The 12,464-nt window shown below is 42.7% G+C and overlaps 1 protein-coding gene across 10 annotated transcripts in view; it reads right to left on the bottom strand.

Moving 5' to 3' along the window:
- The window catches only part of ZMYND11 (zinc finger MYND-type containing 11), a 133,948-nt gene that overhangs the window by 17,904 nt on the left and 103,580 nt on the right, over positions 1-12,464 (bottom strand). For 7 of the 10 annotated variants that reach the window (XM_077758561.1, XM_077758559.1, XM_077758557.1 and 4 more), the window contains 6 exons: positions 9,652-9,729; positions 8,725-8,817; positions 6,617-6,704; positions 5,795-5,850; positions 991-1,068; positions 58-176 (listed from right to left, as the gene is read on the bottom strand). In XM_077758561.1, coding sequence (XP_077614687.1) covers positions 58-176; positions 991-1,068; positions 5,795-5,850; positions 6,617-6,704; positions 8,725-8,817; positions 9,652-9,729 — 512 coding nt within the window. The remainder of the gene's footprint in view (positions 1-57; positions 177-990; positions 1,069-5,794; positions 5,851-6,616; positions 6,705-8,724; positions 8,818-9,651; positions 9,730-12,464) is intronic. The other 3 variants (XM_077758562.1, XM_077758560.1, XM_077758558.1) reach the window with 1 other exon arrangement.

A 12,464-nucleotide genomic window follows, 5' to 3' on the forward strand; every position in this document is an offset into this window, starting at 1 on the left:
TGGACGCCCCAAGGGGCACCGGGAGGCCAGCCCCGGCAGGTGTAGGGTCGCACCTACCTCTGGTGGTGGTGCCCGAAGAAGCGGACGTCAACCTGGTTGTCCTCCTTCTGCAGGACTTTGGCCGGCCAGAACCCAAACCCTTTCATTTTGGCCCAAACCAGTTCGTGATTAGGTATCTGGAAATAAAATGTTTTATGTAATCATGTTACTTTTAAAGTATTAAATGCACACATCATTAATACGGCACTTAGGAAGTATAGCACATTATTTTGAAAATACTTCTTTTTGTACCTCCTTTAAACCCACAGAACTTTCTTTTCTCGGATTGATTCTACCTTTAGGTAAAGCATCAAACACTCACAGTCTGCATAAGAGTAGCGGTACGGATCGTCTTTCAGAAGACGCAGCCCACAGCACCTAGGGACGAGGCAGTGCCCAAGGCGAGGCCCCTGAGTAACAGTGGCAAACACAACACCCTCACTGCTTCGTAGGGTGCACTCCAGCACCTGGGGGCCTGCGAGAGATGCGAGAGTCTGAGGCCCTGCTCCAGGCCTAGGGGGTCACAGAGACCCCCGAGTGTCTGAGGAGCACAGAGGCATCCTCCACAGGCATCCCTGCACGTCCAGGGCCGGGTGCAGCCTCGACCACAGGCACAGACCAGTCAGCACCTTGCTGAACTCCTGTCACTCCAGGGGACCCCACACGGCTATAAGCATACGTGAAGCCTTCTCCTTCTTGTGAAAGAAGAAGGGGAAGAGTAGCAATTCACTCTATCTACTAAGGGTTTATTCTGAAGTTCCTCATTTTAAAGTCAGAAATGGGTAATGATGCCAAGTTATTTCCCCTGTGTTTCAGGTCTCATGCTCACTGCGCCCATGTATATACTAAGATACAAGGAAACAGATCTAGCAAATTGGAAATAAACTTCCTTAGAATGGTACATCACATACTTAAGAGGTAAAAAACAGAAAATCATGAAATTTCACATACACAGGGGTAGCAGAACCAATTGTCAGGACGAGCGTTTGACAAATAGAAGCAATTCTTGCAAAGCTGTAGTTCATCCAGCTAAAAAAGAAAAGCAACTATTTTAGCGTACATAAAACCTGAGCATCACAGATCCACGTAAATTAGCGTTCTTTTATGTGCATAGATAGTCCTGAATTTTCTTCCTTAAGCTTAAATTTTTCATTTTTCAATGAATACTAGGAAAGCCTGCCATGTTCCTGTTCAAACCATCTCCAAAGTCCCAGGCAGACCTGGAGCAAAACACAGTTCCTTAAGAGGTCTGGCCTCTCCTCCCAGCCTGGCTCCTGCCTTTCTGGTGGTTCATACACACATTAAATGCTATTTCAGGAGACAGGTCTTTCTGGTATACCATCTTATGGACCATCACCAATAACGGAAGTCCTTACTTTCCCTCATTCTGTTTTAATCATTGTATTTTTTCATGCCATTCTTTCACAACTTGTGAAGACAGGTATTTTGTCCGTTTCTTTTTTGAGCCTCTTTCTTCAGAATATATATTCTGAAGAATATAGCCCCATGAGCAGAAAGCAGGATCTCAATCACCACTTTATCCCTCCTAATACCCTGCAGAGCACGTAGTAGACACTAAATAAATATTTGTGGTATAAATGAAAACACAAAGGTCAAATCTGATCAAGAAATGATACTTTTTATATAAATTAAGACAATTTTGCAAAATTAATTTGACTTCAGGTGTTTCAAATAAAAAAGACTATACACAAAGAAAACCTCTAATATGCTAATACGTATTTTATTTATTGTATAAATAGGTTTGTTTTTGTTTCTAAGTGGTTTTTTTGCTGTGAAGTCTATATAGGATCTTTCATCCAAAGAGGGTAACATTTCTGGGGCACCTGGGTGGCTCAGTTGGTTGAGCGTCTGACTTCGGCTCATGATCACATAGTTTGTGGGTATGAGCCTTGCACTGGGCTCTGTGCTGACAGCTTGGAGCCTGGAGTCTGCTTTGGATTTTATGTCTCCCTCTCTCTTTGTTCTTCCCTGAATTGCATGCTCTCTCTCCCAAAAATAAACATTTTTAAAAAATTTTTAAAGAAAGCAACTTTAACAAAGAGGGTAATAACATTTCTGCACAGCGAAGGAATGATCAACAAAATAAAAGGGCAATCTACTGAATAAGAGAAGATATTTGCAAAGGACATATACTAAGGGATTAATATCCAAAATCTATTCATTTTTTTAAATAGTTCATTATCAAGTTGGTTTCCATGTAACACCCAGTGCTCATCCCCGCAAGTGCCCTCCTCCATGCCCATCACCCCCCCTCCCCCTCCCCCNCTCCCCCATGGTCCTCCGTTAAATAAAAAAAGTTTCACAACTTAAAACCAAAAAAGAAAAAATCCAATTAAAATATGTGCAAAGGACCTGAATAAACATTTTTCCAAAGAAGACACCTAGATGGCCAACAGACAGAAGAAAAGATGCTCATCGTCACTCATCATCAGGGAAATACAAATCAAAACCACAATGAGATACCACATCACACCTGTCAGAATGGCTAAAATTAATACAAGAAACAAAGGGTGTTGGTGAGGATGCAGAAAAAGGGGAACCCTCTTGCACTGTTGGGGGAATGCAAACTCATGCAGCCACTCTGGAAAACAGTGTGGAGATTCCTCAAAAAATTAAAAATTGAACTAGCCGACAATTCTAGGCAATTGCACTGCTGGGTATTTACCCAAAGAATATGAAAACACAAATACAAAGGGATATGTGCATCCGGATGTTTAAAGCAGCATTATTTGCAATAACTGAGATGGAAGCAGCCCAAGTATACATCAATATATGAATGGGTTATACTGTTCTTTACGAGGCCAGCATTGTTTCAAAACCAGATAAAGACAATAAAAACAGAGAACCAGAGGCCAATATTCCTGGTGAGCATAGATACAAAAACAACAAACCACCACCAACCCAAAAACAGCAATACATGAAAAAAAAAAACCATTCACCGCAATCAGTGGGATTTATTTATTCTGGAGATGCAAAGGTGATTCCATATTCATAAACTAATCAACATGATACACCATGCTAATAAGAGAAATGATAAAAATCATATAATCATTTTGACAGATGCAAAAAAAAGCAAGTGACAAAGTACAACATCCATTCATTATAAAAACCCTCAACAAATAGGAGTAATGGGAACATACCTCAATACCATATAGGAAAAATCTACAGCTAACATCATCCTCAATGTAGAAAAACTGAGAGTTTTTCTGCTGAGATCAGGAACAAGACAGAGATTTCCACTCTCAACACTTTTATTCAACACAGTACTGGAAGTCCCAGCCACAGCAGTCAGACAACAAAAAGAAATAAAAGGCATACAAACTGGCAAGGAAGAAGTCAAACTTTCACTATTCGCAGAGGACATGACACTCTATGTAGATAGAAAACCTCAAATACTCCACCAAAAAACTACTAGAACTGATAAATTGAGTAAAGCTTCAGGATACAAAATAAATAGAAATCTGTTGCGTTTCTATACACCAATAATGAAAGCAGCAGAAGAGCAATCAAGGAACTGATTCCATTTACAATTCCACCAATAAGAAGACACTTAGGAATAAAGCCAACCAAACAGGTGAAAAACACCTATAATCTGAAAACTATCAAACACTGATGAAAGAAATGGAAGAGAGCAAAAATGGAAAGACATTCCATGCTCGTGGATTAGAACAAATACTGTTAAAATGTTGGTACTACCCAAAGCAATCTACACATTTAATGCAGTCCCTATCAAAATACCATTTAATATTTTGACAGAGCTAGGACAAACAATCCTAAAATTTGTACGGAACCACAAAAGACCCTGAATAACTAAACAAACTTTGTGGAGGCCTCACAATTCCAGCCTTCAAGCTGTATTACAAAGCTGTAATCATCAAGACAGTATGGTACTGGCACAAAAACAGACACATAGATCAGTGGAACAGAATAGAAAGCCCAGAAATGAATCCACAACTACATGGACAACTAATTTTCAACAAAGCAGGAAAGAATATTTTCTAATGGGGAAAAACAAACAAACAAAAAAACCCTAGTCTCTTCAACAAATGGTGTTGGGAAAACTAGAAACCAACATGCAGAAGAATGAAATGGGACCACTTTCTTACACCATACACAAAAATAAATTCAAAATGCATTAGGGACTTAAATGTGAGACAGGAAACCATGATAATCCTAAAGGAAGACACAGGTAGCAATCTCTTTGACAACAGCGGGAGCAATTTCTTATGGGACATGTCTCTGGATGCAAGGGAAACAAAAGCAAACATGAACTACGGAGACCCCAGCAAGATAAAAAGCACAACAAAGGAAACAATCAATAGAACTTAAAAGACAGCTTACAGAATAAAAGATTATTTGCAAATGACATGTCAGATAAAGGGTTAGTATTCAAAATCTATAAAGAATTTATAAAACTCCACACCCAGAAAACAAAAAATCCAGTTAAGAAATGGGCAGAAGACATGAATAGACTCTTTTCCAAAGAAGACGTCCAGATGGCCAATAGACACATGAAAAGATGCTCAACATCACTCATCATCTGGGAAATAGAAATCAAAACCACAGGGAGATACCACCTCACACCTGTCAGGATGGTTAAAACTAACAACACAGAAACAACAGGTGTAAGCGAGGATGTGGAGAAAAAGGAACATTCATGCACCGTCAGTGGGAATGCAAGCTGCTGCAGCTACTCTGGACAATAGTATAGAGGTTCCTCAAATCGTTAAAAGTAGAACTACCCTGGATCTAGTAACTACACACTAAGTATTTACTCAAATGACATAAAAATAGATTTGAAGGGGCACATGCACCCTGATGTTTACAGGCAACACTATCAACAACAGCCAAACTATGAAGAGAGGCCAAATGTCCATCGGTAGAGGAATGGACAAGGAAGAAGTGGTACACACACACACTAGAATATTACTCAGCCATAAAAAAAGAATGAAATCTTATCATTTGCAACAACATGGATGGAGATACAAATATAATGCCAAATGAAATAAGTCAGAGGAAAACAAATACCATATTATTTCACTCATACATGGAATCTAAAAGAAAATCAAACAAGAATAAAAATAAAAACAACTCCTAAACAGAGAATACACTGGTGGTTGCCAGAGAGGAGGGGCCGTGGGGCCATGAGTGAAGGGGATTATCGGGTACAAACTTCCAGTTACAAAGTCAGTAAGTTACAAAGATGAAACCTACAGCGTGTGTGTGTGTGTGTGTGTATGTGTGCGCGCGTCCACGTGTGTAGTTTGGTCACATTGTAATACTGCAGTGAGGTGACAGACGGGACCACACTTGGGGGAGCAGTAAATGACGTATGAAGTGTCGCATCACTACCCTGTGCAACTTGAAACTAGTATCACACTACACTGTACGTTAATTATGCTTTAATTTTACAATGAAAAGGAGGGTAATATTTATTAAGCATCTGCCCAGTGCAACACATTTGCCTGCAGTATGTAACCAACATCCCTGAGAGCAGTCACAGAGGACGAAACACACTTTCTTTGTACAAGTCACTTAACCACTAAATCTAACTCCTAGGATTTCTCTGAGAAAATTCCCCCCTTGATTGGCATTATTTCCTATGTATTTAGAACAAGCAAAAAAAAATTGTATTTAAAGGAAATGGTAAAATTGAAACATATGTAAGAGGAGAATTCTAAACAAAGTTAGTCTGGAAAACAGCAAGAGTTTAACTATTGGGAGTGAGCAGTACCTCGTGACAGGTGTCCTTATACAGCATCCGCGCTATGTCGGCCTGCTCGCTGTCTGCTGTAATGAAAGGCAGACAGTATCTATTACCACAAGTCCAGAAACACAAAACTATCAAAAGTACTACAATCATTTACATTTTCTTTCAGTGTGACAAAAGTGGACATATACCATTTAAAATGAAAATGTCTGTTTTAAATCAAGTTCAGGAGCACCTTGGGGGCTCAGTCGGTTAAGCATCCAACTCTTGATTGCTGCTCAGGTCATGATCTCACAGTTCATGAGATCAAGCCCCACAGTGGGCTCTGCACTGGCAGCATGGGGCCTGTTTGGGATTCTCTCTCTCCCTCTGTAACTCCCCTGTTCCCTCTCTCTCAAAATAAATAAATAAACATTTTTTTAAAAATAACATAAAGTTCAGGCAGCAAAACAACCTTCTACAGGCAGCTGTAACGTTATATTCAAAACACCACTGATTCTCTATATAGAGAGGGGCCTCTTTCTTTTCCATCAAATGATGGGACATTAATGGGAAAGGACCAGAATTATTCAAAGTGCTTATAAAAATCCTCTCAACTATGCTTACATATAAAACTATTAAGAAAAAAAATATTTTCAGCATTTAGTACTAGAATTCTTGGCCAGCCAATTTTATACATTCTAATGACATTACCAAATATTTTTAAAAGTTGAAACACTGACATTACTTATTTACAAATCATTAAAGTATCAACTTTTTGAATGTAATGTTTTATAAAAGATATTTCCCAACATGGAAGGTAAATGCTATTGAGAAACATGCACAGAAAAGAAAAAACCCTTCAACCTCCATAGAAAATCACTGTGTTGTGGAGAAGCAGCTGAGCATCAGCTTTGAACTCTTCGTAACTCCTGTATTTCCCTTCATTCACTTTCTGCAGAGGGCGGGAAACAAAACAGCAAAGCGTTAACAGTTGAGAATGTTGGTCTGCATTATGCTAACAGGGTTTTTAGTGCCAGGGGCACAGCAGAACTTTCCAGACTGACGCTACGTCCACTCCCGTGCCCCACGGCATGGATGGGACTCGCATGAGGACACTGATAGGCCCGCCTGCGGCTGGAATATCCCAGAAGCGTGGAGTGCAGCCCACTGGACCTGGAAGCCCCCACCCCCCTCCGCACTAATCAGTGGCTGCGCTCCACCCGCAGCCAGAGCCTCTCACTGCTGCTGAGCTGCGTGGAGAATGCAGGCTTCGGTCAGTGTGGCCACTGAGGCTGTAACTACACACCTACCGTTTTCCTCGCACAGTCTTACAGAGACTGAAAGCAACAACTGTTGGCCTATGTGACGCTTTCCCATAAAGTACGAGGTGTTCTTCTGTGCACCAGGTCAACGCGAAGGTTTCCACTATGCTAGACACATATATGCGAAGGATTATGGGGGGAATTTAAGGACTTTTTTTTTTTTTCTGGGGCAGGCAAAGTTTTTGGAAGAAGGGTATGACAAAGTTATTTAGAAGTAGCAAGGAAGCATTTTCTTATCCTGGTCGTGCTTTAGGAAATCAGCTTGAAAATAACTTAGAATACTAAGGCCTCTTAAGAATGATTAAGATTCTGCCTTTCTGCTGAAATCCTCCCACCACCCCAGTGGTGCTTTCTTCCAGAAGGCTTGCAAGACATCCCCTGCTGGAGCATCCTGCCTCCCATCTGCCCTTGAGGGTCACAGGCTTAGTTACAGGTACTGATACTGAGCCCCACTGCAAATTTCTGACCGTACTGGGCTCAGTCCACCCAGGCACTGGCTTTGTCTAGAGTTCCCTGGTGACCTGATCTACACCCAGTGTGGAGAAACTGAACCCAACATTCCCAAAGCATCTTTGTGATTTTTGAGGTTTGCACAATTATAGCCTATGTTTTGGTTTGGACTGTAAGCTCCTGAAGGGATAAAGATCATGTTTTCTCATTTTCCTTACAGTGCTTTCTGTTCGTGAACAGCCCCTCCCAAGACCCCATCAGCCCAGCTGGTGGTCTCTACGGATCCGCCAGGATCAGACTAAGGGAAGCTCGGAAGGAGCAGGGGCAGGAAGGACTGTCCCTTAGAGACCTTAGGGTTTAGGAAAAGAGGCTTTGCTTGAGGACAGGAACCTGGGGGCAGGAGGTGAAATGAAAACTATTTGATTTTATTCCAGACTCTGCCAGCCGCTTTAGGGGGAACAACCTTCATTTACCCTCGTTTTCTACTGAAGTAATCACCTGCAGTCTCTCCCAGCTGCCAAGAGGGCTAAGTACTGGTAAAATAACTTAAAACTATTCCTATGGTCTCCCTATAAACTACTATGGCCAACGACAAGATCTGAAATTATAAGGATGCGTACAGAATTAGTAATTCAGCAACCCTAACTGGAAAGTGTGTTAAAATGTTCTACTGGATTTTACTGCAATTGTAATTAAACCTTAACAAACCCATTACAATACTCAGCTACAGAAGGTAAAATTAAGAAGTCTAAGAAAATTAAGTTTTCTGATTATAATCTTTGTGTTGTTCAAGTTCACTTCGCTGTTTCCCAAGACTCTAGTCCTAGACTCTGATGCTCCCTTGAGAAAAACTCCTGAGCACCTGCTAACGCTAGGAAACCACGTACAGATAAGAGTCCTCGAATCCGAAATATTAAGTTGACCAGGCTCTTCCCGCCTCTTCTGTGACCAGCAAGTATCCAGAACGTATGGCTGGCTTAACACCAGGCCTTTTCAAACAGGACACGTGACCTGCACGCACAGTAGTAGGCACAGTTCAGCAGCAGCAAAACCCCTGTAGGGGCTGCACCTTTCAGGCTCTAAGTACAGGATGGGCAGGCGCGCACCCGAGGGCGTGGCAACAGAATCTCGCTCAGCTGGGAGTCGGGAGTCACGTGGGAGCTACAGGTGTGTCAGAAAGCGGACAGGGCCCGGCTGTACCTCCTGTATGGTGGGGACGTCCACTGCCGAGTGCACCAGCCGCCGGTACATTGGGTGTTTGCTGTCCTTCCCCTTCTTATTAAGGTCTATAGCCTGAAAGGTCATTGAGAGACAGGTGAGACAATTTCTAGACAATAGGTACTTTAGAATTTACTGGAAAAACGTACGTGCACTATATAGTTCAATGTGGCAATTTTTGGGTTTTAATAGAAAATTATTTTGGAAAATTCCACTTCATTTTAGACACTAATTATCACAACATTGCCAGGCAATAACTGCAAGATGTGGATGGAGCTACAAAGTATTATGCAAAGCGAAGTAAGTCAGATAAAGACAAACACCATACAGTTTCACTTGCAAGTGGAATCTAAAGAGCAAAACAAACAAAAAACAGAAACAAAGTCAAATACAACCAGCAAACTGGTGACTGAGAGGGAAAGAGGTGGAGGATGGGCAGAACGGGGTCAGGGGATGCAGAAGAACAAATTTCCTCTTACGAAGCCGGCCGTTCACGTACGAAAAGTGCGGCACGGGGAGTATTGCTATTTGCATGGTGACGGGTGGCGACTATAATTCTTGGTGAACTTTGAGTTACGTGTGTAATTATCAACTCTATGTGGTACACCCAGTTGTAGGTCAAGTGTACCTCAGGTAAAGAGTTTGAAAAATAAAAGATGAAACAAAAGAAATGTATCAGCAGGGGAGAAAAAGTACCTAATGTAATGCAGCTAAAGAAATGCCTGTCAAAACAAAGACAAGATAAAAAAACAAAAGCCTCTACGGAGCCATCGCGCACAGAAGCAGTATGACGGCAGTGTTCTCCACCCTCAACCTGCTCTGTAAATATTCACTTGTCACGCACTAACTTGCAGGGCATGGAGGGAGGCAGCCTGGCGGGGAGGCCAGGAGACCCTGTGCAGGACTCACCCTCTCCTTCATGCGGGACACGATGAACCTCAAGTATGTGCTCATCTCCTGTTTGTTTGTATGTTTCTTCTTGATGCTCTGTTAACAACAGAAAAGGCCAGATATAAAACGTGATTATTCATAGTATGCAAAGGCTGTATAAAAGATGCACTATTTCCAATATATGTGATACAGAGAAATCTTTGAAATGTGCATGGCAAAAACAGCACTTAATGTGAGAAAGAAATGGCAAGTATTATGTTGTACTGGACATAATACCTTAGACAATTATATATTTTTCCTCAGTATTTTAAAATTTTCACTATTTTCATATAAGTTAAATGGCATAATAATGATCATGACATAATGCAGAATCTCTTATTTAAAAAAAAAAGCTGAAACCCTTTAGGGAGCATTTTAAATTAGCAACATTGAATGGTGAATTTCAGCATAACATTATTCTTCGTCTGAAAGGTTATTAAAAGTCTGCATCCCCTGTGAGTGGGTGCAGGTATGCACACCTACTTATCTTTTAACGTGTTAGGGTCTGTTAAGTAATAACTACAACTTCTATTAGTCTGACGTGAAAAGCTAATTAGGTTCTTCGATTTATGTCTCAGAAAATAAACGTCAGCTAGGCAACACTTTCTCTGTTGAGGCTGAGGCCTCACGGCAGACCCTCGGCCGCAGGAGGCGACCACACAGGACTGACCAGGTCCAGGCCAGTGTTTCAAAACCGTTCAGCCCCCTGCAGACAACAGGGGACAGTCCTCTGCCCAGTGACATCATCACACCCGAAGAACTGTGTGTGCAGGAGGTCATCCTGGTGTGCTAACAGACGAGGAAGGAGCAAACACTTCTCTGCTAACTACAAACCACAAACACCTCACTGTGGTTCAGTGAACTGGTTATCCCCACACACAAGTCTAACCCATCTGAACAGAAAATGGACCTTCTCTTTCCTGGAGATGTGGTTTCATGCACTACCTATTTCAAGCGGCCCCTCTCTCCACTGGTCACTTGGACTCTGGCACAGGCAGTCACTGCTTTCCTCGTGCTCAACTGTGGTACGACCTATGCACACAGCTTCTACGTTATGCCAGTTACAGAGCGTCAACCCTGTCCATGCCCAGAGTGGGGCTTTGCCACAGAGTACAGGAGTGGAGACTTCCGGGGGAAGGTCCCTGGGCCCTGCACCTGTTTGTTTGCTCATGCACTGGCTAATTCCTCAGGCGGCTGTGACGTGTGGCAGGGACCACGGGTGGACATTTCCTGGACTCGTCTTTGTGGAGGAGGAGCCTATGGATCCTCACTGTAAGCAAGACCTCCACCAACATGTGAGAACCACCCTCGCGTCAGCCGGCACCAGCGAGGAGGGCGCAGCTCGGCATCTGCACCTCACACAGGAGGAGAGTGCAGGGAGCTCTCAGCCAGCGGGAAGTATGGTCAGCTCTTCGTGATTTTAGACACATGTTCTTGCCCTTCCATGCACTACTTTCTGCACTAACTAAACAGCCTGGCAGATTGCCAAATATGGGAAAAGAAAGGGTAAAAGGCCAAGAAGGCTGTTTTCCTCACCTCTCATGGAAACCTATATTCTCTTAAAAAGAGAGAACAAAAACGAAAGCTTCCAGCTATGTACTCGATCATGTTAACTCCATAATATTTTGATGTGCTACTGAAATTGCTGATCCCAAATATCAATCTGATCATGAAATCATAAATTTATATAAATTCCAATAAAACAGCAACCCTACATCAGGCTACAAGTGTTGTAATACTACCTGAGGGCTTATGGTTCTTTTAACAGATAACACGTAATTAAGGGGAAATATACAACAAACACTTCATGTAAGGAAACATAATGTCAATGCTAAGTATTGTTCCAGACCTTCCCTCTGAAGGCGAAGGCGGGCTAGGGGTACTCTGCTCTCAAGGTCGGCCCGAGAACACCACCAGCTCAGCCTGTGGAGGCTGTGCAGAGGGGACTGGGGACAGGTCTGTCACTGAAGCAGTCACTGCAGCGACCACGGCGCGGCCGCCCTCTCTCCAGGGCCCCTGAGTAGCCCACCTTTGTGTAGGAACATGTTTTTCCTGACTGTGATCTCAACATCAAGCTATGAAGTACATCACTGTTGGCCACAACCTAAGCCCTTTCGGTTTTTTTAGAGCCCCAGAAAATAAATCGATTCAAGTATCTTTTCTGGTGATAAACAGGGTTCTCCTGATGAAAGCAGGGCAAGGACTGTAACACACGAGTGCTCTGGGGGACATGGGAGGGGCTGGCAGGCACCTGCTCCCCAGGTCAGCAGGCCTGTCTGTGGGTGGGCTCTCTGGGGGAGCTCATACCAATGAGAGAGGGCCCCGAACAGACATGGCCTCTCCCCACAATTCCTGAGACAAAACATTTGTCCTAAGATACTTCCACACTTGATAAACTTGTGGTCTTTCAGACACTTCTCTCTTAATACTTCACAAAAGAGAGGGATGGAGCGTAGGAGCCTCTGTTTGAGGGCGGCACCATAGGGCCTGCGGGGATTTCATGAGTAACACGCTGCGAGCTGCCCGCATGACACCCTCAGCGCCGCCTCATCGGAGCCTTTCAGCAAACGAAGACAGAGGGGCTTGAGAAAAAGCTGCTTTAACTGACAGAAATGAAAGGTGGAGCTTCTAAGGTAAATGCTATTCTGTTTGTAACATAACTAAGCAGGTAGCTCTTAACAGCAAGGTCAGAAAAACAAAAATCGTGCTTTTATTTCTATTATTATTTAATGTTTTATTTATTTCTTAAAGAGAGAGAGAGAAGACAGCGTGAGCAGGGGAGGGTCAGAGAG

Source organism: Crocuta crocuta, unplaced genomic scaffold (assembly GCF_008692635.1).
Source record: "Crocuta crocuta isolate KB4526 unplaced genomic scaffold, BGI_CrCroc_1.0 scaffold32, whole genome shotgun sequence".
Classification (NCBI taxonomy): Eukaryota; Metazoa; Chordata; class Mammalia; order Carnivora; family Hyaenidae; genus Crocuta; species Crocuta crocuta.